Source organism: Cervus elaphus, chromosome 31 (assembly GCF_910594005.1).
Source record: "Cervus elaphus chromosome 31, mCerEla1.1, whole genome shotgun sequence".
NCBI lineage: Eukaryota > Metazoa > Chordata > Mammalia > Artiodactyla > Cervidae > Cervus > Cervus elaphus.
This window is the reverse complement of record NC_057845.1, coordinates 40,863,257-40,891,091: the sequence shown is the minus strand read 5'-3', so window position 1 is coordinate 40,891,091 and position 27,835 is coordinate 40,863,257. Positions and strand designations below refer to the sequence as shown.

Below are 27,835 nucleotides of genomic sequence, written 5' to 3'. Positions count from 1 at the left end.
CAAACCAGTCCATCCTAAAGGAAATCAGTGCTGAAGATTAATTGGAAGGACTGATGCTGAAGCTGAAGCTCCAATATTTGGCCACCTGATGTGAGGAACTGACTCATTTGAAAAGACCCTGATGCTGGGAAAGACTGAAGGCAGAGGAGAAGGGGCAGGAGAAGATGAGATGGTTGGATGGCGTCACTGACTTAGTGTGAGCAAGCTCTGGGAGCTGGTGATGGACAGAGAAGCCTGGTGTGCTCCAGCCCATGGGGTAGCAAATAGTCAGACACGACTGAGTGACTGAACTAACTGAGGAAGGAAATGCTATTGCCAATTAAACTAAGAAAGGTGTCAATTAAACGATGCTACCTAAACTCACTGATATTAACATGAGAACGTTTGCAAGAGCAAAAATTTGAAAGAAGAGAAGAAATCACCCTCAGGCCAAATAACCTGAATGCAGTATCATTTTGGTTTATATACTTCTAATCTATATTCAAAGCATAAAGTTTACAGTATTTTTCTTAAACTTGTACTAATACTTTAATATATACTTTTTTCTGTATATAATTAAGCCCATCTGGGCTCCCCCTGGTGGCTCAGCAGTAAAGAATGTGCCTGCCTTGCAGGAGACATGAGGGACTTAGTTTCGATCCCTGGGTCTGGAAGATTCCCTGGAGGAAAAAATGGTTACACACTCTGGTATTCCTGCTGGGAAAATCCCACTGACAGACGAACCTGGTGGGCTGTAGTCCACAGGGTCACAAAGAGCTGGACATGACTGAGCCACTGAACAAATACACAATGAAGACTATTTATTAACTATGATAGTATACACAGTTTCCATGTTATTATATATAACATAACTTGTCTCTTTTTCAAAGACCTTTGCAGTCTCACATTTTTCTATTATTTAAAATAGTTTATCACCAAATGTGTATGATCTAGCAATTCCTCTCCTCTCACACAAAGAAAAGAAAAACACAAATGGATGGACTTGGAGGGCATTACGCTGAGTGAGATAAGACAAAGAAAGACAAATACCATACGATATCACTTATATGTGGAATCTGAAAATTACAGCAACCTAGTGAATATAACAATAACAAAGAAAGCAGATTCACAGATACAGAGAACAAACTAGTGGTTACCAGTCGGGAGAGGAAGGAGGAGGGGTACACAGTGATGGGCGAGCTGGAGGTACAAAGATAGGTAGGTATAAGATAGGCTACAAGGATGTATTGTAAAACACGGGGAATTGAGCCAATATCTTGTAATAACTTAAAAATAAAAAAGGGAACACAATTCAGTAAATGTGGTTTATTATTCTATCTACACATTCATCAGATAGAATTTAATTGTATTCCTCACTCCTTCTAGCCTCAGATTTTTTTTTTTCCCTACTTGACCTAGGGAGATGTGGGTTCAACCCCTGAGTTGGGAAGATCCCCTGGGGATGGGAAAAGTCTACCCACTCCAGTATTCTGGCCTGGAGAATTCCATGGACTGTACAGACCATGGGGTCACAAAGAGTCAGACATGACTGAGTGACTTTCACTTTAGCAATTATTAAAGGAAGTATAAAAAATTCCTACCATATTGGCAGATTTATCAACTTTGAGTTTACTTCTACCGTTAATTTTTGCTTTCCATTTTTGGACTGTTGTTATATTCCTGCTTGTTGAGAGATTTAGGAAACTAAATCCAGGGTTGTTATCCCTAAAGCTGAATGACACCTTAGAAATTATGAAAATATTGTTTACAAAATGTCAGAATATGTAACCTTTTGAGCTTGAGCATGGCTATCTTAAAACTAGGGAAAACTGGGATTTCCCTGGTGGTCCAGTGGTTAAGAATCTGTCTGCCAACGCAGGGAACACAGGTTCAATTCCTGGTCCAGTAAGATCCCATATGTCATGGGGCAACTAAGTCCCTGCATTGCACCTACTGGGCCTGTGTGTGCTAGGGCCCATGCTCCACAATAAAAGAAGCCACTGCAATGAGAGGCTGTATACTGCAACTAGACAGTAGCCCCCAGTTGCCAACTAGAGAAAGCCTATGTGCAGCAAAGAAGATCCAGCACAGCCAAAAACAAATAAATAAATAATTTAAAAAATATATGAAAAACTACTATTCCTTAATATACTTTTACTCATTGCCTATTATAGGAAAATAATAATAATAATAGTGAAGTATCTACTAAGCATTTTAAGCTCTTTTTATCAACTAATGTACATTTAAAAAAATGTACATTACTGAACTAACAAATTATGGGAATTTAACAGACAGTAGGACCTTCAAGTTTGTTTAAATAAGCCACTGATAGTAACAGAACTAATTAACTCAGGGGTGTCCAGAGGATATCCACACAATTCGAAATCTCAGCAGAGACAACACACTCTTCTCCATAATGTCTACTAGTAGCACTCTCATTGCTGGTAGATTAGAGCTCTCACCCAGTAAGAAAATCCTGTTTTTCTTAAGGATATAAATAGCATATGAAACATATACCTTGAGAATTCTTATCAAGCTAGCATTCTAAGAAAGTATTTCTTAAGCAGATCTTTCAATTTTTAATCCATACTCTTGGTATGGTAACTGCAACTCTGGTTTAAGACGTAAATTAATTTCAGTGTCCCCAAATTAGACATGAGTAACAGTAGCCATCCTAGATTATACGACACCAGTCATCCTGTTTGAAAGGGAAAATCATGGGTCCAACTCTACTACTTGAGCTCTACAAGAGTATCTGCTAAAATCACATAAACAACATCTAGTTTTCTTTATTAGATTAAAAGTTGAAGAAATGATTGACAACTGAAACATTATCGTAAGTTTCAAGTACTTTCTAAGTTAAACGACACTTTATTTTAAAATCAAATTTAAATATGTAAATTAAAAACTCAATAGGCCAATGGAAGACAGAAATAAAGAAAAATGCATTTATAATAATAATGTGTATATATCATATGACACTTTAAAATTGAGATTAATAAGCATTAGACTTCTCATAAGCCTTAAAAAACATTTTGACCAGGTATAGAAGACTGCAAAGAAAACAAAGAAGAAAAAAATGTTGTCATTGTTTATTTCTTTTTTAAATAGTGGAAGGCCAGATGATTCCTCTGATTCCACTGCACAGAAAATCATGAGCCAGGAATATTTCATGTCCATGTTAATGGAACAAACAAAAGCTGTATGTCACTTGTCATGGATTCTGTTTCTTTTGATTAGAAAAGAGCAACAGAAAAAATATCAACAACTAAAGAGTAATATATTGCATTTAGTCAGTGTATGTATTTCCACATACTAGCTGCTATCTTTAGATAAAAACAGATCAGTCTATTTTGTGATCCATCCTTTGTTTTTATATTTTATTTTACCAAAAGTAAGCCCAACGTGTTCTTTAAGCAACTACTTTTAATAATATGGTTTATGAATTGATTTTTAATGTTAAATGTTTAAAGTTTATTTAGGAAGATAAATAGGAAGAAATTCTAATAGTCTTATTTCATATTGTGAAAAATTACGTGAAAAGAGTTTGGGGTTAAAAATAAGAGAGTCAGAATCAAAGTATATTGGAAGATATTAGAAGAATACATTTATTTTTGAGGTATCTCCAGGGTTCATCTCATTTTTTAGTGCATTTAAAACATAATAGTTCCAGTAACTGTTTAAAGCTGGTAGCATAAATACGTGCTTATCACCTTTCCCTGTCTGATGCCCCTGTAAAAATAGAAAAGAAAAACACTAAAACAAACAAAAAAAGATAGCGCTAAGTTGTGTCCAACTCTTGCGACCCCATGGACTGTTGCCTGCTGGGCTCCTCTGTCCATGGGATTCTCCAGGCAAGAATACAGGAGTGGGTTGCCATGTCCTTCTCCAGGGGATCTTCCTAACCCAGGAATCAAACCCTAGGCAGATTCTTTACTGACTGAGCTACACGGGAAGCCCCAACTAGGTGTTGTTCTTAAGGATAAAGGACCAGAGATGGGACTTCAGTGGATGAGATTTTTGCAAATTTTTAAACATGGAAAGTGACTGGGGAGTATAACGTGTGTTGTTGTTTGGTTGCTAAGTCATGTCTGAGTCTTTGCAACCCCATGAACTACAGCATATCAGGCCTCCCTGTCGTTCACTATATCCCAAAATCTGCCTGAAACATGTGTAGTAGAGTATAAAAAGGCAAAGATTGGTTTTGGTTAGAGAAGAAAAATTCACATCGCAGAACCTCAGATGGACTTCTAGCTCAGGTACACCCATTATGGCAAAGGGCAGGAGTGAGATGGGCTCCAAATAGGGTGAGGGCATAGACCGAGAGTTTTAAAAGGAAGGCCTGACCACTAACTCCTACAAAATATAGAAGATTCTTTCCTAGGGGAAAAAAAAAAAACAACATTCTTGGGGAAAATACAAACTGCATATTGGCATTTGAGTATCTTCAACAAAACAGCTCCCTAACTGCCCCAAATGTCATCTGCACTCCATTCAGAGCTTCCTATCATTGCTTCACTCATGAAAATGATGGAAAGTCAGGCATTACTGGACATACGAAAAGTCCCCAGTATGAAAGAGAGGTCAACATAATAAAATGTAAACTAGGAAAATAGAATAAAAATTGATGGTGTGTTAGAAGATATTTCACCCATCAAGAACATTCTCGATGCCTGAAGGAATGAGAAAATAAGAAAATTAGAGAGATAAGTGGAAATTAAAATGATAGCTGAAAAAATACTCAATAGAGTCTTGAAACAGAGGTAGGTATAGTTGAGGAAGTCTGCTAGAAAACTGAACAAGTCCACATCTACAAAGAACAAACCAGACACCAAATATATGAATTTAATGCTTAAAATGGGAAAAACTTAATCCAGGGTTTCCATAGATAATTAAGAGCAACTCCAGAGAGTATAAGAGAACTCAAATGAAGAAAACTGCACAAAAATACTACTAAAGATTTTTCAAAGAACTAACATCTCCAGACTGAAAGAGCCTTTATGTGTGCAGCACATTAACATGTAATTCCAAGGTAGAAGCCTTCTGACATGGAATCGGTCAGGAGTAGTGCTGTTGGCTAAAGCACGGTAGAGTAACACCTTTAAATTCAGAGGGAAAAATATTCTTTACCTTACAATACTATGCCCAGATTACTTACTTATTTCATTTATTGGAAAGACATGTTCAGATATAAAAGAAAATATAACTCATCTGCAAAGTTTCTACTCTCAATTAGGAAGCAAACAGACGGTTTGTTCCAGCAAAATGAAGATGGCAAATAAAGACGAAGATCCTTTCTAATTAAAGTTAAAAGCTCTTACACAGCAAAGGAAACCATAAACAAGGCAAAAAGACAACCCTCAGAAAGGGAGAAAATATATGTCAACTAAGCAACTGCTTAGAGATTTTAGAGATTATATTTTAATCTCTAAAATATACAATTAGCTCAATATATATATAAAAATAAAAAATTCAGCAGAAGACCTAAAAAGACATTTCTCCAAAGAAGACATACCAATGGCACACAGGCAAATGAAAAGATGCTAAACATCACTAATTATTAGAGAAAGGTAACTCAAAACTGCAAAGGTAAAACAAAACCACGTCACACCAGCCACAATGGCCATCATCAAGATATTTACAGGTAAAGAAAGATGGAGAGGATGTGGAGAAAAGGGAACCCTCCTCCTCTGCTGGTGGGAATGTAAACTGGTACATACTATGCAGAACAGTATGGAGGTTCCTCAAAATACTAAAAACAGAACTCTAGTATGACCCAGAAATTTCATTCCTAGGCATATACCCAGATAAAATCATGATTCAAAAAGATAATAAACCCCAGTGTTCATTGCAGTACTACTAGTCAGGATGTGGAAGCAACCTAAATATCCATCAACAGAAGAATAGATAAAGAAGATATGATACATATATATAATGGATATCACTCAGCCATATAAAGGAACCAAACTGTATCATTTGCAGAGATGTGGATGGAACTAGAGACTGTCATACAGAGTGAAGTCAGTCAGAAAGAGGAAAGCAAATATTGTATATTAACAGATGTATGTGGAATCTAGAAAATGGTATAGTTGATCTTATTTGCAAAGCAGAAATAGAGACACCGATGTAGGGAACATATGCATGGATACTAAGGGGAAAGGGGGGTAGGAGGAACTGGGAGATTGGCACTGACATATACACACTACAATGCATAAAGTAGATAACTAATGAGAACGTATTCTATAGCACAGGAAACTCGACTCAGTGGTCTCCGGTGACCTAACTGGGAAGGAAACCCAGAAAAGAGGGGACACAGACACACATGTATGACTGATTCACTTTGCTATACAGCCAAAACTGATAGAGCAGTGTAAAGCAACTCTATTCAATTAAAAAAGAAAAAGAGGAAGATCCTGTGATAGAGAAAACAGTGGCTCTAACTGGATTAAATGACCAGGATAAAGGATGAGTTTCATGTATCAATCCAATGGAAGTAGGAGAACAGGATTAGGAATGCAGGGACTCAAATAGCAGAATCTGAATACATTGGATGACGCTCTAGTCTTAGAACAGTCTGAAGCAGGATTTATTACTTTTTTTAATTTTTAAATTTTTTTTTGCCAAGGGCCAAATAATAAATATTTTAGGCATGTGGAACATCCCGACTCTATAGCAATGACTTAACTCTGCAGTTGGACCACAAGGGCAGCTGTAGACAATCAGTAAACACGTGTATAGGGCTGTGTCCCAATAAAACAAGCAATCTGGCCTGTGGGCTGTAGTTTGTTGAAACCTGCTGTGGAGGGGCTCAGCTATGAATTCTCAGCAGTATTACCAAGGTGACCTACAAGAACAAACCTACTCTTCAGAAGGTGGCATCATTAAAAAGGACTCACACAATGCAGCAGTCAGGTTAGACCTGGCTCCTTTAATAATTTTCAGCTTTGCAAAAAATGACATCTGAGTACCAAGAGCTCCTGTGTTAGAAATCTAAGCAAATAGGGCCCAAATATTTTACAGACACTGCATAGTACTTTGAAAATAAGTTGCTTTTACACTTTTGCTTTGATTATAGGTAAGAAACTACCATAAGTATAAAAAATAGCATGTATATTTGTTGGAATAATATACAGACTTACATATAACATTTAAAGTTATAAAATACCACTTCCAAAGATTAACAACTATATTGAGAGGAGAGGTGGGTGTCTAAGGAAGCTGAATCTTTATCTATGATAAGAGGAAGTCAATAGACAATGTCTAAAGTAAAAATGGATATGGAAGTAATCATGAGAATTACAAAAACAGGATGAGTTGGTAAATACTGCCTCACATGAACAGGGCTTGGAGTTGAAATGGAGAGTCTAGAGGAAGAATGCAATGCTTGTGCTTTTCATTATAAGCCTTGCTATTTTTAAAAAAGCTAGATATATGCAAGCCACTTTGGTTTTGAAATTGAAAATTTTGATTATTGCTTTAGTGTTAAACAGAATGGAGTAAAAATAAAAGGTGTCACTGTTCTCCAGCACTATGAACATTTGTTCCATCAATCAACAAAGGCATTTTAACAGGCTAACACATCAAGTATAAGATAACAAGTCACATTTGTTTTCTTCAAATTTACTTTTTAAAAATGTAACTCCCCCTTTTTAAAGATGACAATCACTTCAGTTTTACTTTATAATTTTATAACAAACAGAATGATGTCCTGGTTGCCAAACAAAATAAATATTAATGTTAATATAGACTATAGGCCTCTTTTATTGAAGAGTCTTAATATGTTTGGACAGAAACTTCATTTGTTCTCTTAGCCAGGTATTGGCTTCTGCAATAATTGGACCCACTGCCCAACAAGGAGCTGAGTAAAGCTTTTTTATCTTTACTCACAACTTTATGAGGCAAGATGTTGTGACATACTCCTGAAAAGAATTTGTTTTTCACTTTCCTTTCACTCTCCTGGTCATGCACAGTTAGAAAGTGGGCACTGCATTTTGTGGATTTGCTTCCCATTCTGCAGGGTTCTACACTGCAAATAATCTCTTTATGTCTTAGGTCATTTCTTGTGTTCATAGCAAGTATAGTTAATGGTATAAAAAATGTTACTTAGTATGTCAAGAGCATTCCTCTTTCTGTAGAAGTCAAATAACATCTAAATACAATGTAAATACCCAGAACACTCTCTAAAACTGCAGATTCAGATGGCATTCACAAACAAGAGACAAAAGAACAACAAAAATAGCCCACTTTCATTCTTGGCTAGACTACTACTGGATTCTTCCATATTGATCTCAACAGGCCAAATTTTCTCTTAAATATTCCTGTATCCTGTATTCTGTATCTTAGTCATTTTGATTAGAACCTGAATTTTTTCTCCTGAGTGTCTTAATGAATATCCCTGCCTTCTTACTGGTTTCTCTGCTGCCAATCACAATTTACTGAAACCCTCCCTCTACAAGACATGAGAATAATCATTTTAATTGCAAGTCTGTGTAATTCTTCCAACACGCTTTAGTTGCTCTCCAGGCTCTTCAGGATGAAGTCATCTCTTGAGTCAATCTTCTTTGATTCCTCATTTTTATCTGTCTGTTTTCTCTGAGAGGTTGATGCACCCTTATCATGTCACCATCACAACATTCAACCCTGGGCTTGTATAAGGTTGATTACTATCTTGGCCCCTTCACCCCAGTCCTACACTAGACCATAACATTTGATGATAAAATTAATCTAATGTATGAATAAATAATTTCATCATTTTTACATTTTATAAATTCCATATCCATTCATTAAAGTGTATGCAGCCCCTTCCACATGCCAAGTATTGTTTAAATGGATGAGGTCATAGAAATGAGTGAGAAAGACAAAGAGGAAGACAGATAGTGGGGAAAAAATGAACAGAACAAATATACATCAGTTGGTAATAAATGCTGCAAACAAAAGGCGAGTAACGGCAACGGGGAGTGTGTGAAGAAAGCTGCTACTTTAAAAATGTCCTTCGAAGTTCAACACCCATTTATGAAAAAAACTTATCAAAGTGGGTATAGTGGGAACATGCCTTGAAATAACAAAAGTTATTTAAGACAAACCCACAAGCAATATAATATTCAGTGGCGAAAAGTTCAAAGCCTTTCCAATAAAATTTGGAACAAGACAAGGATGCCCACTCTCACCTCTTCTATTCAACATAGCATTGGACGTCCTAGCCACAACAATTGGATAAGAAATAAAAGCTATCCAAATTAGAAGGGAAGAGGTAAAACTCTCATTATATGAAGATGATATGATAGTACATACAGAAAATCTCAATGACTCCACACAAAAACTACTAGAACTGATAAATGAATTCAGCAAAGTAGCAGGATACAAGATTTACATATAGAAATTGATTGTGTTTCTTTATATCAACAATGAAGTAACAGAAAAGGAAGGTTAAAAAAGTATCATTTAAAATCACAATCCAAAAAAATAAAATACTTAGGAATAAACTGCACCAAGGAAGTGAAAGACTTATACACTGAGAACTATGAAACATTTATAAAGGAAACTGAAGATGATTCAAAGAAATAGAATCCCATGCTGTTGGATTGGAAGAATTAATATTGGTAAAATGGCCACACTACCCAAAGCAAGCTACAGATTTATTGTGATACCTATCAAATTATGGATGGCCTTTTTCACAAAACTAGAACAATTATCCTAAAATTCATATGGAACCATAAAAGACCCAGAAATGCTGAAGCCATACTGAAGAAAAAGAACAAAGCAGGAGGTATAACCATTCCAGACTTCTGAAAATACTACAAAGCAATAATAATCGAAACCACAAAATTATAATAATCAAAACAGCATCATACTGACACAGACACACATACAGATCAATGAAACAAATAGAGAGTCAAGAAATAAACCCACACATCTATGGCCCAATTCATCTTTGACAAAAGAGGCAAGAATATAAACCAGTAAAAAGACAGTCTCTTCAACAAAGTGGTGTTGGGGAAGCTGGACAGCTGCCTGAAAATCAACGAAGTCTGAACGCACCCTCTTACCATATACAAAAATAAACTTAAAATGGCTTGAAGCTTTAAACATAAGACATGACACCATAAAAACTCCTAGAAGAGAACATAGGCAAAACATTCTCTGACATAAATCATACCAATGCTTTCTTAGGTCAGCTCCTCCCACCCCAAGGCAATAGAAATAAAAGCAAAAATAAACAAATGGGACCTAATTTACAAGTTTTACACAGCAAAGGAAACCGTAAACGCACACACACACACACACACACACACACACAAAGAAAAGCTACAGAATGGGAGAAAATATTTGCAAATGATGCAACTGACAAGGGCTTAATTTCCCAAATATACAAACAGCTCATATAACTCAACCACAAGAAAACCAAAACAGCCCAATTAAAAAATGGGCAGAAGACCTAAAGAGACATTTCTCCAAAGAACAAGTACAGATGGCTAATAGACACATGAAAAGATGCCCAACATAGCTAATTATGAGAGAAACACAAATCAAAACTACAGTGAGGGACCATCTCAGGTGGGTCAGAATGGCCATCATTAAAAAAAGCCTACAAATAACAAAAGCTGGAGAGAACTGGAGAAAAGGGAACTCTTCTACACTGTTGGAGGGAATGTAAGTTGGTGTAGCCACTATGGAAAATAGTACAGATACTTCTCAGAAAACTAAAAATAGAATTATCATATGATTAAGCAATCCCACTCCTGGGCATATATCCAGGCAAACTATAATTCAAAAAGATACATGCGCTTCAGAAGCACTATTCGAAATAGTTAAGACATGGAAACTACTGAAATGTCCATTGATAACTGAATGGATAAGAAAGATGTAGTACACATATACAATGGAATACTACTCAGACATAAAAAGAATAAAATGCCATGCCCAGCAACATGGATGCAATTAGTGATTGGTTAAGTGAAGTAATTGAAGTAAGTCAGAAAGAGAAAGACAAATACCATATATCACTTACATGTGAAATCTAAAATATGACACAAACAGAAACAGAATCAAGAATAGAGATTAGACTGGTGGTTGTCAATGGGAAGGGTGGTGGGAGAGGGGTGGATTCAGAGTTTGGGATTAGTAGATACAATAGATAAACAAGTTCCTACTGTAGAGCCCAGGGAACCGCATTCAACCTCCTCTGGAGTAAACTATAATGGGAAGGAATACAAGAAAAGAATGTATATAAATATAAAGCCCAGTCACTTTGCTATACAGCAGTAATTAACACAACACTATAAATCAACTAGGAATATTCTTCAACTAAAAACACAAACAAACAAAAACAAGACAAAATGTCCTTCAGAGTCTTCTCTGATAAAGTAATAATGCCCTGGGGTTGAAGGAAGTGAGAGAATGATAAAGGAGTCCAGGTGTTACTCAATGGGTCACCAAGTACAAAGGGGCTGAGCTGGGAGTCCATGTGACATGTTTGACAAAGAGGAAGGAAGCCACTAGTTCTAACGAGCAGTAAGCGAGGGAGATTTTGTGGGAGGTGAAGTTGAAGAGAGTTTCACCCTGAGCCGGGAAGTGATTCGAAGGGACTTCCCTGGTGGTACCATGGTTAAGAATCCATCTGCCAATGTAGGGGACACGGGTTCAATCCCTGGTCTTAGAAGATCCCACATGCCTCAGGGCAACTAAGCCACTGAACCACAACTACTGAACCCATGTACCCTAAGTACTGAAGCCCATGCCTAGAGCTTGCACACCACAAAAAGAGCAGAGCAGCCCCTTCGCGTCACAACTAGAGAAAGCCTGCGTGCAGCAACAAAGAATGAGAGGAGCTCCCCCGCCCCAAAGAAAAATGATTATAGGGTTTTGAGCAGACTGACAGGGCTGGTTAACAGCCCAAGGGCTCTTCAGGAGCTGTGGGTAGAAAACCCACTACAGTAGGGCTAAGGTGGGAGAAAGGGGCCAGGAGAGATGTTGGTGGGATGGGCAAGGGTTAGAGCTGTGAAGTGTTAAAAGATGGCTGAAATCTGTGATACATTTTAAAGGCAGAGCTGATAGGGTCTGCTGAAAGATTGACGGGGCGCATAACAAATGTGAATCATGCTTTAAATGAGGGAAATCTGTGGTCACATCTTAAAGAAGGACTTCATGACAATAGTTAATATCTACACCAATGTTGGCCCCGCTAAGGCACTTGGTTTTTTGGTAGATTAATGCACAAAGAGCTAGGTAGTGGTATTAGTGACAACCCACTCTACCCCTACAGATCACGAAAATTTACCAGCAGCTACTATGCAGTGTTGACATCAGGAAGCTGGGAAGGGACTGCTGATAAAAGATCAACAGAAGGCAGAAATACAAGCAAGAAACAGCCAAATTCACCTAAGATAGGTGGAAACTGTGGTAATGCAGGATAGTTTAAGAAATAGCAATTGTTCAAGTGTTGCAAGAAGATACCTTCTGAAGGAACTATAGATTCATAAAAAGTTACTTATAATAAAGTAGTGGTTGATAAGAATATAGGTGCTGAAACCAGAATACTCTGGTGTTAATTTTGACCAAATAATTTAATCTGTCTTAATTTCCTTGTCTGTAAAGTGGACTTTTATCAATCTTGCGATAGTTAGCATTAGGAGGACTGAAAGATGATAATACAAGTAAAGCTTATCTCAAGCTTATAAACTTTAATAACTCCTGCTTATTATTATTACCAAAGAGAGACTACCTTTCTTGATAGGATGAAGGAAGGGAGTTAAACATGATAGATTCCAGCAGGAACAAAATATCAAAGGTTTCCATTTAAACAAAGAACTGCATTAGACCACCTGGAAAGCCCATGTGCTTCAAGTTCTAAACAATCCTTACAAAGCACACTTTCCCATCCTGTGAGTTTATTTATTTCATCATGAAAGTGATAAATGAGGAGCTGTAAAGATCATAAATACCTGCCTTGCTGCTGTTTCCATCTTTCAAAAATCATCAGTAACTGTTACTTCGATTTAGTTCTGAATAAAGCCCTCTGAAGTGTGAACTTGGGAAAAACTGATCATTTTAATTTTAAGATACATAATATCCTAGGGAAAAGTCTTGTCCATGATTGTAGATGTTAAGCTTCAGAGTGGCAGCTTAAAAAATGTCCACGCATTGGGTACAAATTCATGATCGGAGATTTTATAAAGAATGAGGGATCAGTACCTATACGATACAGAATTCCAACAATACAAACACAATTATCTATCCCAATAAAGAAAAAGTTAGAAAGTGTACTAAGTCATTGCTGCATAGGGAGCTCTGAGCTCACACAGCTAAATTTTAAGGCACAACAACATGGGGATAATAACATTGGAAAGGACAAGTCTATTGGCTCATCTAACTGAGATGAAGAAGGGCCTGGAGAATTTAAGAAAATTCACCTGTACAAATATAATGAAATTTAATAGGAATATTTATAAAGTGGGACTATGAGAAAACATACACCGGTCTGGATAGATAACATATATGGTTTACATAGATATATAGTGTGGGCATATAAATAAAATACAGACTTGCACTCAGCATCATAAAGTCAATTGGATAAGTACAGAAACAGGCCTGGCTTAAAAGCAACTCATTTGAGAAAGACCACTGGGGATAAGCTGGTGGTAAACTGTTCCAGTGCCAACAGTGTCTGGCAGATGTTCAAAAAGCAAATGCAAACCCAAGATGCATTAATTGAGGCCCAGCAGGAAAGGTACTAGCCCTGGTCTCTGTGCTGATTAGAAAATATTTGTAATATTAGGCTCAATTCTGAAAAGATTTAGAGAAAAACTCTAGCTTTCCTGACAAAGGTTATCAGAATGATGAAGTATCCAGAAGTCATGTCAGACAGAAATGGTTGAAAGGTTTAGACAATTTAGGCAGGAAAAGGATGATTTATGAGGTTCACATATGTTGTCTTCAAATCTTTGAAGGGTCATGTAGTACAATAGAAGAATGCTTAGGTTTACTGTGTATAAGTTCAATTTTGCAGAACAAGTACCAGTGGGTAGTGTTATAAGATTACACACAGGGCTATAAGGAAGCATGCTCGCAAAGATTCTCGATTTATTGGAACTGCTCCTAAGGGAAAAGTCTTCTCGGTAAGGTAGTGAAGACTTTCATTGGCAGTGTTCTGATAAAGGGTGGATGGTCAATTAGAATTTATTTTATCTCATTTGCTTCTCATAACAATCATGAATTAGAAAGGCATTTTATGTTTATTTTTACTAGTTGCCCAATAAAAGCAAAAAAAAATATTTTCTTTTTCTTAATCGTTATATACTTTCTAAGTCATAAAAGAAGGCTGAGCAATGAAGAACTGATGCTTTTGAACTCTGGTGCTGGAGAAGAATCCTGAGAGTCTTGTGGACTGCACAGAGATTAAATCAGTCAATCCTAAAGGAAATAAACCCTGAGTATTCACTGGAAGGACTGATTCTGAAAATGAAGCTCCAATACTTTGGCCACCTGATGCAAAGAGCCAACTCATTGGAAAAGACCCTGACTCTGGGAAAGACTGAAGTCAGGAGGAGAAGGGGGGCGACAGAGGATGAGATGGTTGGATGGCATCATCGACTCAATGGACATGAGTTTGAGCAAAGTCCAGGTGATAGTGAAGGACAGGGAAGCCTGGCGTTCATGGGGTCACAAAGAGTCGGACATGACTGAGCGACTGAACAACAACAAATTTCTCAAACAACTCCTATGATGAGGCAAGTTGTAAGATGAGGAATTGTATTGATGTATGTAAAACAGCACATGTACACTAAATGGCCCCCAAAATAAGATCTCGTATTGAAATATAAGCAAAATAAAATTACCTTGAAGTTGATTAACATTGATAATCAACCTAAGATATGTGAAGAATAAATTAATGACTAATTTACAATGATTTTACATTACAATATTAAAACAAATTTCTTTTGTTAAACTCATGTCATCTTATGGCTTATTAATTTTAAATAAAAAATAAACATATATAATTATAGCCTCACAAGATGTAGGAAAAATTAAATTTTGAGTTCGTTAAAAAGAAAAAAGAAAATCATTTGTTGATTTGGGCAAAGTTCTTACTGTACTAACAAAAATGAAAGTTTATTTTTAATGACTAATTTTAAACAAACTCCAAATATCATGGCTATCATTCCAGGTACCTAAGGCATTGGATTCTGAATTTTTCATGAGCAGATATTTACATCATAAAATATTTAGAGAGTTGGGCACAGAGTGTCATTCTTCTTATCCTTATCAATTGAATATAAAAACTGTATCTTTTTTTACTTAATATTCATGTTGCCACTCTTTAATTGAATATCTGTAGTGTGACAGATCCTCCATATGTGTTATCTCTAATTCTTACATTAATTCTGCATGGTAGCTATTACTATTATGCATCTATTTTGTAGACGAAGAAAGCAAATTTCTGAGGATCAGTAAACTGCGGAAGGTCACTGAATGAATTAGCAGCAAGCTGAGATTTAAGCCTGTATCTGCCTGCCATCAGTCTGTCTTTTTTATTCATATCATACTGTTTAGGGAGGATGGGTTGTAGAATAAAATCCATATATTATGCCAAAACAAGAAAAATTTAAACAGAAATTCTTTTCTGCCCTTTTTGACCTCCTCTCTCCCACCACGGTGTATTGTGTTTTTGCATTATCAACCAGACACCACCCCACCCAACCCAGCCCGCCACGGGCCGAAATACCTGCTCAACCATTAACAGAGACATTCTCCTAGGCACAAACAAGACAGCTCTTTCAAAGACAACATTTCTTCTTCAGCTTGTAAGAAGTCACGTGACCCACCATGATGTCGCTTAGATCTGGATTATACAAAATGTCAATAATATGTAATTTGACGTACAGCCCTCAAAAAACTAGAAAACTGTGCCTTGACTTTTAACAGGTAGAATAATTTTCAGCGCTTTCTGAGATGCTTGTCCCAGGTTATAATCCTCAAATTTGGCTCAGATAAAATTTTCCATTTATTTCTTAGATTGACTGATTTAATTTTTTGTCCATAGTGTAAAGCCCATCTTTCATTTCATTATTTGATTTAGAAAACTATGAAATTATTGAGTAAAAGGCACAAAAGTCTTGCCAGAATCTGTTGTTGATCCTACTTTCAGTCTACTGGTCGGGCAAAGGAGCTTCCAAGAATAAAAAGGAAAATGAATCTGACCTCTCTCACAAATTCTTTAAGTTGACAGAAAAGGAGAAAATCTGTATCTGATAAGATCACCTCATCTAAATATAGAGGAAATGAGCCATAAATTCAACTTCCTTTTTGCAAAAGGTGAATTGTGAAACCAAAGCTGGCATACTGCCTACATTTCTCATTATAAAAGATGTACTATGGCTGTAGAAGAGGAACAAAAACAGAAAAGGGGATGAGAGAATTTAAAATTTAGAGTTTTAATCTAAAAATAATAGATTTTTGGTTAGTGAGGCAACTGTCTAGGGGATGCCAGAGGAATTAAGAAAGGCATATACAGTAAGCAGTGTGCCTTGCATATTATCATGTGTGACTGTGAGCTCAGATAGCAATGACAATATATTAGGATGAAAAAACTCCCTGATCTGACACTCACTTTTTATATCCTTTTTTTTGTCCTTTTACTTTCTTTTACCTGTAGATGATTGCTGAGAAACCAACAGTTAAAACTTCCTGACTTTTCAAGGAAAAGAAAAAATATGGTGACAGTAAGCCAGGAGAAGAGAAAGCTGATAGTGGAGGCAGTAATGAGTTTTGTATAGATAAAGGGATCGAATATGAATGACAGGGAGAGATTATGCCTTTCCACTGAGACTAGGGAAAGAGGGAAAGGGAGAGATTGTGCATTTCCATTGAGACTAGGGAAAGAGGGAAAGTCTAATATAAGAAGGGTGCCCTATGGACTTAGAGACACAAGAATGATTTTTTTCAATGAAATGTTTCAAAATTATAGAATGGTTTAGGTTCAGTACTGCCCTGAAAAAGGAATAGCCTTTCAATGACCTTTTTCAGCTCATGATTAAAATTTTGATTACTAGTTTTCTCATTATCTCTCAAGATACGTGTAAAATAATGATTCTACCCTAATCTGACTTGGCGCTTTTAACTTGGGAATTTCTGTTTTACAGTCCTCTGCCCACAGTATTTCATTTTATGATGCTGAAAGTCAAAGGAGATAGATGATCTTGATAGTCTCCTATGCAACAGAGCTCCTCACTTCATTTAAATGGAAATGTGCATTTTCATGGAAATTCAGGCCTGTATTGATGAACAAAGATAAGCTGCCACTATTAAATATAATAGTGATATAAAAAAGTGTTCTAGAAAACATATTTTTAAAAATAGTAAAATTTACACTGACAGGAAAAACATTTCTTTAAGAAAATATGCATACAGCAATATGTACAGCCTAGAAATAGGATAAATTAAATTTTCTAAAATTTGTCCCATAGTATTTGAATGATTATAAAGTTGAAAACCCAGGACAAAGGTTGTGAACGGCAGGGTGAATATGTATGTCTTTGATAAGCATAGCGACTTAATATGAATAAACTAATTAGCATAGTGCCTTTTTATAAGTAGATATTAGTCATGTAATAAACATTTTTCAGTAGACTTGTTAAGAAATGTCATGGGTTAGGTGTGGTATTATTTTCCATGCTCTTTTCTTTCTTAAAATTTTAATGTGACTATTTTGGAGTTCACTTTTTAATAACACATTTAAAAAATACTTAATAATTATACATGGGCTTCCCTGATGGTTCAGACAGTAAAGAGTCTGCCTTCAATGAGGGAGACCCGGGTTCTATCCCTGGGTCAGGAAGATCCGCTGGAGAAGGAAATAGCAATCCATTCCAGTATTTTTGCCTGGGAAATCCCATGGATGGAGGAGCCTAGCAGACTACAGTCCATGGGGTCGCAAAGAGTAGGACAGGACTGAGCAACTTCACTTTCGCTTTTAATGATAGTACATAGTTCCTCCCAACTAGAAACCGGCAAAGCATTCCTAACTATTTCTTTGCCAAAAAACATGCAGGCCATGCAGATTTTTCCTCAGCAATGATCTGTGAATCTAAGTATCCTTCTCACTACTACTCTCAGTGGTTTTATGGGACCTGATATTAATATCTTTCACCTGACAATTGCCAAGATCTGCTATCTCACCTCTCTTTCCCATCCTCCCCACAACACTCCCCTCTCTACAGAGTCTACATTTCCCCTTCAGTCACTTAATTTACTCTTCCAAGGGGAATAGGGATACCTAAGGCACACAGATGAGGAGGAAATGGAATCTGAGAAGAAACAAATAGGTGGGGAAAAAACAAAGAATGTGAAACAACCAGAGGAAAGTATTTACAGTAAAACATTGGGCAAGTAACAAGATATGCAATTATATTCCTGAGGCTCAGGGCAAGTCATCCCAGAATGTCACTCTGGCAATATGGAGTATTTTGAACTGAAGATAATCAAGGCCCAACAGACTGAAGAAGATCTTTATACCATTCCATTAACTGTCTCAGACCACGTAGATGGAGGGCCTGGTCCAGAAGAGAGCTAACACAAAGATAACTACAAAGACTAAGGGTTAGTTGCCTAAACTTGCAGCGGGGTGGGGGCAGGGCCTAGCGATCAAATTCCTCTGTAACCCATCATCTCTGTGAGGCTTGGCAAATGTTTGTGTACTGAACGCCTGCTCTTCCTAACCTCTATGAATAGTCTTCCTGTGAAACCCCAGATCCCACCCTCTTCTCTCAAAATGGCATGAAAGCTTCAGTTGCCTGCCTGTCAGGGGGAGCTTCTCATTATTCTCTGTGGGGTTTTTGTAGTACACAGTTAGATTTGTTTTCTCCCATTAACCCATCTTATACCAATTTAATTAACAGACCAGCCAAAGACCCTAGAAGGATAGAGGAAAACTTTTCCTCCATTACAATGTCATGAATGTTAGAAAACTATTAATCCCTTAGATTGATGATGATGATGAAAGTCACTCAGTTGTGTCCAACTCTTTGCAACCCCATGTTCTATACAGTCCATGGAATTCTCCAGGCCAGAATACTGGAGTGGGTAGCCTTTCCCTTCTTCAAGGGATCTTCCCAAATCAGGGATCGAACCCAGGACTCCCGCATTGCAGGCAGATTCTTTACCAGCTGAGACACCCAGGGAAGCCCAAGAATACTGGAGTGGGTAGTCTATCCCTTCTCCAGCAGATCTTCCTGACCCAGGAATCAAACTGGGGTTTCCTGCATTGTAGGCTTTTTCCATACCACTGTAGTGGGAAGTACCCACATATTCATTAGACTTTCCCAAGTAAATATAGAGTTTTAGCAATGTGACTTAATGAGGTTAACTAACAGTAGACTAGTACAGGCCAGGGGCACAAAGAGGGAAGTCATAATACAACAGCTTTTTCTCATACAGCATTTTTATTTTTATGATTCTTCTGAAGATAGACAGTAAAAGATCCCTTAGCATATTGTTTGAAAGTTGAAGTAGTTGAAGATGAATAAATATAAGAGACGCTGATGTTAACTCTATTATACTTCTTTCTTTGCCAAATGGAAAGAATCCCATTGGGACTTGTAGAGTTCAGACAGGTTAGGGAGATCATGACATTAAAATGGTCTCTTTAATAGTTATTGCTTGCTTTGGCAGTATCTGTCATATTTTTATAGGATAAAATTATATTTTGGTTAAAACCCAAGCAATAAAGAAAAACTGAATGTATCTGTTTTGCAAACTAAAGAATGTCACCAGCACTAGTCAGCTGGCTCTACAAGGATTGAGTCACAAGCCACTGCAGCCACTGACCTTTAATATTCCCTAAAAGGATTTCAGGGTAGAGATCAGGAATGAGGCACTCTGTGCTCTGGGAAAACTGGCAGAACAAGACTTCAGATAGTTAATTTTTTGGAGAAATTTTTTATGAACCTGGATTCTTATAGCTTACCAAACTTAGAAAAGCACTAAAACTATTAACTAAGATAATTGTGCCTCATGATGGGCAGCTACCTTCTAGGGAGATAGGACATGTGTGCCTGGGTGCAGGTACCCCATTTATCAAGTCCCCCTTTACCTTTTCCTAACAGTTTCTCAGAGCTACTGAGAGGCTGTCTTCCAGGCTACAGTTCATAATAAGATAATGAATGAACTCAATTCACAGTTTCTAAATTGTGCATTTTTTTTTTCAGTTGACAGTTTACACCTCAGATACTTGATGCTTGTCTCTCAACATTATGATTTCAGACATTGGTGCTTAATCTATGCACAAAACTTATAAGAAATAATTCTCCTGACTCTACATGAGTATGGAATAATACCAAATAAAAAGTCCTACGACTTTTTCTCAGGGGCCAGAGGAAGAAAGCCAAATATAGGGTTTAATGGAATCACTCAACCTCCTTTTTTTTTCTATTTCTCTGCTGTCTTAAGGAAACGAACTCCCAAACTAAATGGGTATAATCAGTCACTCTTTTCAATTATGTCTTTAATGCCTATTGATACACTTTATGTTGGGCAGAAGAGAATAGAGAATCTGGTTCCATTCCAGGTTCTTAATCTTTCTGATAAGACAGCCTCTATGGCTATAAAGCATTAAGATTTAAGTGTATAGGACCCTTGTGTCAGCTTTCAGAGTGAGAACAGGCCTTGGAGGAGATATGGCCCATGAGGCAATGGGAGTGAAATGACATAAGAAAGAGCTCTCTTCAAATATTCCTGGAGTTCTCAATACAGTGCTGGCTCTCTGTGTACCTGGGTAACAGTCAGCTTCTTGGGTGTAGCCAGACAGAACTTTGAGTTTAGAAGTGTCCTGTTGTTTTTTGAAGGCTCTGTTGTCACTGTCTTGAAATTCTTAACAGTCTTTCTAACAAAGAACTCTACATTTGTTAGGGCAGGGAAGCCTGGAGTGCTGCAGTCACAGCTGAGTAACTGAACAATAATAACTACATTTGTTGTTTGCACTGGTCCCTGCAAATTATGTAGCCAGTCCTTCTGGTGAAGAAGAGTTTTGAAATAAAGAAAGCCTTTTGCTCTTTGCAAAGACACAATAGCCAGCTGGAATGGGATGCTCTACTCTCTCTAAAGGGTTGCACAGGTACCTAAGCACCTAGAGGAGACTGACATCCTCCTTCAGGATCCAGTCTTTCTTCTCTATTTAGTAGCACATTCTGCTCCCCCTTTCAGCTGCATGCATGGCTGCCCAGTCAGAGATTATATTTCCAAACTCCCTTGCTTTTAGGTGTATCCACGTGATTGTATTTGGACTATTGATTCCTGTTTGCTATTTCCAGGTTATTACCTTAAAGACAAAGCTAATTTTCCTAAAGGCAAAGCCAAAGAGCCTAAACCTCTTCCTTTTCCTTCTCAGAGATCAGAAGGTAGCTATCCTGGTGATCAGCCTTTACCATTCAGAGGAGGATAACACGCTACGGGAAGGCAGAGCAAAAAGTAGGAGGAACTCTGGTCCTTTCAAGACCTCCTGAATGACATCTTCTCTGACAGCACAGATTACTCATCTTGTCCCTTGGACAAGGACTTGAAAGAGGAACACATTTTTATTTGAGGTCTCTTTGTTATATTGACTTGGCCTCTATGCTAAACGTACAGAAGAAATTCTTGGGGGCTGATTCATAATAAATTTGTATTTATCTAGAATAACTGAATAATATAGTGTTCTGAGCACTTGAATATTCTACATAGGGACAATCATTAGTTTGCATTAAAGGGATATAAAACTATATTGAACCAAACTTTATACTCAGTGAGTCTCAGAAAACTTGCAGAACCTCAAGGTCATCACTGCTAAGATTTAAAATATTATGTTGATAAACCAGATACAAAACCATCAAGGAATCGTAATTTCAAAAGTGTAGACTTGATGTTTACCTGCCCCAATGACTCTCTCAATGCGTATTCTTGACGGATCAATCTCCTTTGCAAATTCATGGATTGCTAGGGATGGGTCTTCATATGTATCTGGATCTATATAAGTTTTAATTCCTGGGAAGCGTACTGTAACAGAATAAAAGGCTGAATTAGTTTAAGAGTATTCTAGCAAATCACACATCCTGTGAATAGTTAAAATGAGGAGTGACATACTAAAATAGTCCTTTTTTTAAACTGAAGTATAAATGACTCACAATTATATTAGTTTCAGGTGTACAATATAGTGATACAATATTTTTATACATTATAAAATGATCACAACAATAAGTCGAATTACCATCTGCCACCATACAAAGCTATTAAAATTGCATGGACTACTTTTCCTGTACTGTATATAACGTACCCGTGATTTATTTAATAAGGAAGTTTGTATCTCTTAAGCTCCCTCACTTATTTGACTCATCCCCTCATTCTCCTCTTGTCTGGCAATCACCCGTTTGTTTTCTGTATTTATGAGCTTGTTTCCGTTTTCTTAAGCTAGTCCATTTGTTTTGTTTTTTAGATTTCACATATAAATGAAATCATATGGTCTTTCTGTCTGCCATATTTTACCTCATATAATACGCTCTACATCCATTCATTCTGTCACAAGAGGCAAGATTTTATTCTTCTTTATAGCCAAGTAGTATTACATTATACATATATATCACATCTTCCTTATTCACTCACCTATGGATGGGTGAATAAAGACGACACTTAGGCCGCTTCCAAATGATAGTTATTGTAAACAATACTGTTTTGAGCCCAAGAGTGCACACATCTTTCAATTTAGTGTTTTTGTTTTCTTCAGAAAAATATCCAGAATTGGAATTGTTGGATTGTATGATATTTCTATTTTTAATTTTTTGAGGCACCTCCATACTGTTTTCCATAGGGTCTGCACCAGTTTACCCTGCTGCCCATAGTACATGAGAGTTTCCTCTTCTCTATATCCTTTCCCACAGTTATTCTCTGTTGTCTTTTTGATAATAAACATTCTGACATGTATGAGGTGATATCTCATTGTGGGTTTGATTTTTATTTCCTTATGATTAGTGATATTGAACATCTCTCCATGTGTCAAATACTCATCTATATGCCTTCTTTATAAAAATGTATTTTCAGCTCCTCTGCCCATTTTTTAATTGAGTTGTTAGGCATTATTATTAATAACTTAAAATCAATTATATTTTATAATTATTATCTTTTATAATTTTGTACCCCTCCATGCCACCCCATTAGCTACTTGGAAACAAAATTTTATTTGTATAACTGTTGATATAAAATGACCTGGTGGTTTCAAAGAGAGTGAGCTGACAAATTCCATAAGACACATTTTTATTATATTTCTGTAAAAAGTTTAATCAGCTGACTTAACCACTCAGTTCAGTTCAGTTGCTCAGTCATGTCTGACTCTTCACGACCCCATGGACTGCAGCATGCCAGGCCTCCCTGTCCATCATCAACTCCCGGAGTTTACCCAAACTCATGTCCATTGAGTTGGTGATGTCATCCAACCATCTCATCCTCTGTCATCCCCTTCTCCTCCCATCTTCAATCTTTCCCAACATCAGGGTTTTTCAAATGAGTCAGCTCTTTGCATCTAGTAACCAAAGTATTGGAGTTTCAGCTTCAGCATCAGTCCTTCCAATGAACACCCAGGACTGATCTCCTTTAGGATGAACTGTTTGGATCTCCTTGCAGTCCAAGGGACTCTCAAGAGTCTTCTCCAACACCACAGTTCAAAAGCATCAATTTTTCGGCTCTCAGCTTTCTTTATAGTCCAACTCTCACATCCATACATGACTACAGGAAAAACTACAGCTTTGACTAGATGGACTTTTGTTGGCAAAGTAATGTCTCTGCTTTTTAATTTGCTGTCTAGGTTGGTCATAACTTTCCTTCCAAGGAGTAAGCGCCTTTTAATTTTTTAATTTCATGGCTGCAATCACCATCTGCAGTGATTTCGGAGCTCCAAAAAAAAAAAAAAAAAAAAAGTCAGCCACTGTTTCCCCATCTATTTGCCATGAAGTGATGGGACCGGATACCATGATCTTTGTTTTCTGAATGTTGAAGCCAACTTTTTCACTCTCCTGTTTGTTTCAGCAAGAGGCTCTTTAGCTCTTCTTCACTTTCTGCCATAAGGGTGGTGTCATCTGTATACCTGAAGTTATTGATATTTCTCCCAGCAATCTTGATTCCAGCTTGTGCTTCCTCCAGCCCAGCATTTCTCATGATGTACTCTGCATATAAGTTAAATAAGCAGGGTGATAATATACAGCCTTGATGTACTCCTTTTCCTATTTGGAACCAGTCTGTTGTTCCATGTCCAGTTCTAACTGTTGCTTCCTGACCTCATACTGATTGCTCCAGAGGCAGGTCAGGTGGTCTGGTATTCCCATCTCTTTCAGAATTTTCCACAGTTTATTGTGATCCACACAGTCAAAGGTTTTGGGCATAGTCAATAAAGCAAAAATAGATGTATTTCTGGGACTCTCTTGCTTTTTTGATGATCCAGAGGTTGTTGGCAATTTGATTTCTGGTTCCTCTGCCTTTTCTAAAACCAGCTTGAACACTGGAAGTTCACGGTTCACGTATTGCTGAGCCTGGCTTGGAGAATTTTGAGCATTACTTTACTAGCGTGTGAGATGAGTGCAATTGTGCGGTAGTTTGAGCATTTTTGGCATTGCTTTTCTTTGGGATTGGAATGAAAACTGACCTTTTCCAGTACATACAGTGGAAGTGATAAATAGATTTAAGGGATTGGATCTGATCGACAGAGTACTTGATGAACTATGGATGAAGGTTTGGGACATTGTACAGGAGATAGGGAGCAAGACCATCCCTAGAAAAAGAAATGCAAAATGGCTGTCTGAGGAAGCCTACAAATAGCTGTGAAAAGAAGAGAAGCCAAAAGCAAAGGAGAAAAGGAAAGATATACCCATTTGAATGCAGAGTTCCAAAGAATAGCAAGGAGAAATAAGAAAGCCTTCCTCAGCGATCAGGGCAAAAAAATAGAGGGAAACAATAGAATGGGAAAGACTAGAAATCTCTTCAAGAAAATTAGAGATACCAAGGGAACAATTCATGCAAAGATGGGCTCAATAAAGGACAGAAATGGTATGGACTTAACAGAAGCAGAAGATATTAAGAAGGGGTGACAAGAATACACAAAAGAACTGTACAAAAAAGATCTTCACAACCCAGATAATAACGATGGTGTGATCACTCACGTAGAGCCAGACATGGAATGTGAAGTCAAGAGGGCCTTAGGAAGGATCACTAGGAACAAAGCTGGTGGAGGTGATGGAATTCCAGTTGAGCTATTTCATATCCTAAAGGATGATGCTGTGAAAGTGCTGCACTCAGCCGCTAGCGCCCATATGTTTTACTTTTAATGTATCTCCAGACATGGGAGAAACAAAGCATGAACCTTCTCCCCAAAGAAACATGCCTCTTTGAGTCCCTCCTAAGGAACTGTGGTGCTGGAGAAGACTCTTGAGAGTCCCTTGGACTGCAAGGGGATCAAACCAGTCCATCCTAAAGAAATCAGCCCTGAATATTCCTGGAAGGACTGATGCTGAAGCTGAAGCTCCAATACCTGGGCCACCTGATGCAAAGGACTGACTCACTATAAAAGACCCTGATGCTGGGAAAGATTGAAGGTGGGAGGAGAAGGGGACAACAAAGGATGAGATGGTTGGATGGCAGCATCACCGACTCAATGGACATGAGTTTGGGTAAACTCTGGGAGTTGGAGATGGACAGGGAAGCCTGGCATGCTTCAGTCCATGGGGTTGCAAAGAGTCGGGCACGACTGAGCGTCTGAACTGATCTATGATTTCCTCCTGGACTTTTTTACTCTAAGGCACTAGGTTTTCCTGAACTTGTGTCCTATTCTAGCAGTCTCTCCCCTTTCAGAAACTCTTAGGCAGTAAAGCACAGACTCCATGGCACAGCAGCAGGGAGGACCACTATACTACAGATCATAGATCTTTCCTATGATCTGGTAGTTGCTTCTATGGCCAATTTGCACATTTTCCTGGAAATGATCCACTGTCCATCCTGGAGGAAGGGATAAGTATCAAAGGCCCAAATCCAGTCACTGACTGTATAGATACTCCTCTTTCTACGGTGGGGGTGAGGGTACTCACAGCCCATGGGCAGTTAGGAAGATTGATAGGGGTGGCTGGAAAACTTGGATGTCTGGGTTCATATTAATTTGCAACTTCTATGTGAAGTCACAGACTCCATTAGATATTTCCCTGCTTTGCTCACTAGTTTCTGCTTTGCACTTTAGACAGTTAGCTCCCAGAGGCCAGGAGGTCATTTCTTAAGAGTACATCTTTACACATTTCCTTAGCTATGGTTTTATAGGCAATGATCACACAGTCAACCTTTACTTAATATAGATTAGCAGGGGTTAAAAGATCAGTGCTATAATCATTGCATATTAATTATACTTGTCTTTTTTTTTTGCTTCTTAGATTTTGAAAGTCATACAACACTCTGAGTTAAGCATTGTCCAGGTCTTAGAAACATGTTCTTGCAAGAAAAACTCGCACACAAAAGGTGATAAAATGAGTTTAGGGAAGGTGATGAAAAGCTCATTAGCAGTAATTTGCTCCATGAGTTTTTCCATGCCTGTTCTTTCATTATTTTTTGCCTCCTGTCTTCTAGTACTAGATAAGCACCAATGAGATCAGCACTTCCCCAAATCGTACCAGTAAAGCATATTTCTAGATAGACTTGACTGATTCTGAAATGCTATGCTTTTCTTGACTTCTCAAACTCAAGAATTTGACTTTAGATTGGAGAAAATGAGAACAAATAATATGTACTTCTAGTTCATACTCTTAATGATATATATTTTTTCCATTTATTTTTATTAGTTGGAGGCTAATTACTTTACAATATTGTAGTGGTTTTTGTCATACATTGACATGAATCAGCCATGGATTTACATGTGTTCCCCATCCTGATCCCTCCTCCCACTTCCCTCTCCACCTGATTCCTCTGGGTCTTCCCAGTGCACCAGGCCCGAGATTTTGTAACTTAGTTGTGATTTCCGACTGAGTACTCTAAATCAAATCCAGTGGCTACTACTAGATGATTAGATCTACATGGTTATGTTGATAACATTACTTTATGCACAGATAACACCTGCCATTTATTAACTTATGCATAGTTTTAACAATTCAACTGTTTAATAATTTAAAGTGATATACACATCAACAGAATAAACTGATTGGAGAGTATCACTTATTTTTTCTTGTATACACAATATATGGAGTATAGCAAAAAACCCAAACTTAGTTTCAATTTTGAATATCTTGTTACTACTTATTTGTGTCTTCTTAAACACATATTTGTTATCTTTCTTCTGTCTTCTTGGCTTCCTCAGGTTATTTTCATTGCTTCTTGCTGGGACCATCTGGTTCAGTTTATACTAAGCTGCTAGTTGGAAAATAGGTAGAAACAGATGCTCGGAAGCAACTTTTTCTCCAGCAGTTCAGTAGTAAATGTCCTGCAGTGAACCTTGAGGTTACTCAGTCTAAGTCACTGGATCAAGTGCCTAGATCCAGGTTTCTGCATCTGTCTACATTATTTTCGGCTCATCCCATGACTGGTATCAGCTTTCTCAGCTCTCCCTTCCCTGCCAGGGCAGTGAGCTTAAAACTCTTTGTGTGAAAAAACCACATGAGAGAGTTTGCTAAAAATGCTCATCTCTTAGCCCTACTCTGGACCTTCTGAGTCTGGACATAGGTGGGTAAGGGTGAAAACTTTGATGGCAGCTGGTCCTCAGACCCTGTTCAGAGAAGCCAAGTGAATCTTAAAAAGGGCCCTAAAGCAGCCCTCTAGTTTATAATTTTCTCACTTAAATCCTTTTCATTCTCTGAAGGGTAATATGGGTTGAAAA

At 37.5% G+C, this 27,835-nt stretch overlaps 1 protein-coding gene across 1 annotated transcript in view; it reads right to left on the bottom strand.

Moving 5' to 3' along the window:
* Nucleotides 1–27,835, bottom strand: part of EPHA6 (EPH receptor A6) — a 924,354-nt gene that overhangs the window by 247,628 nt on the left and 648,891 nt on the right. Inside the window, exon 10 of the mRNA XM_043892992.1 lies at nt 21,877–22,002. Within this exon, the coding sequence (XP_043748927.1) occupies nt 21,877–22,002 (126 nt within the window). The remainder of the gene's footprint in view (nt 1–21,876; nt 22,003–27,835) is intronic.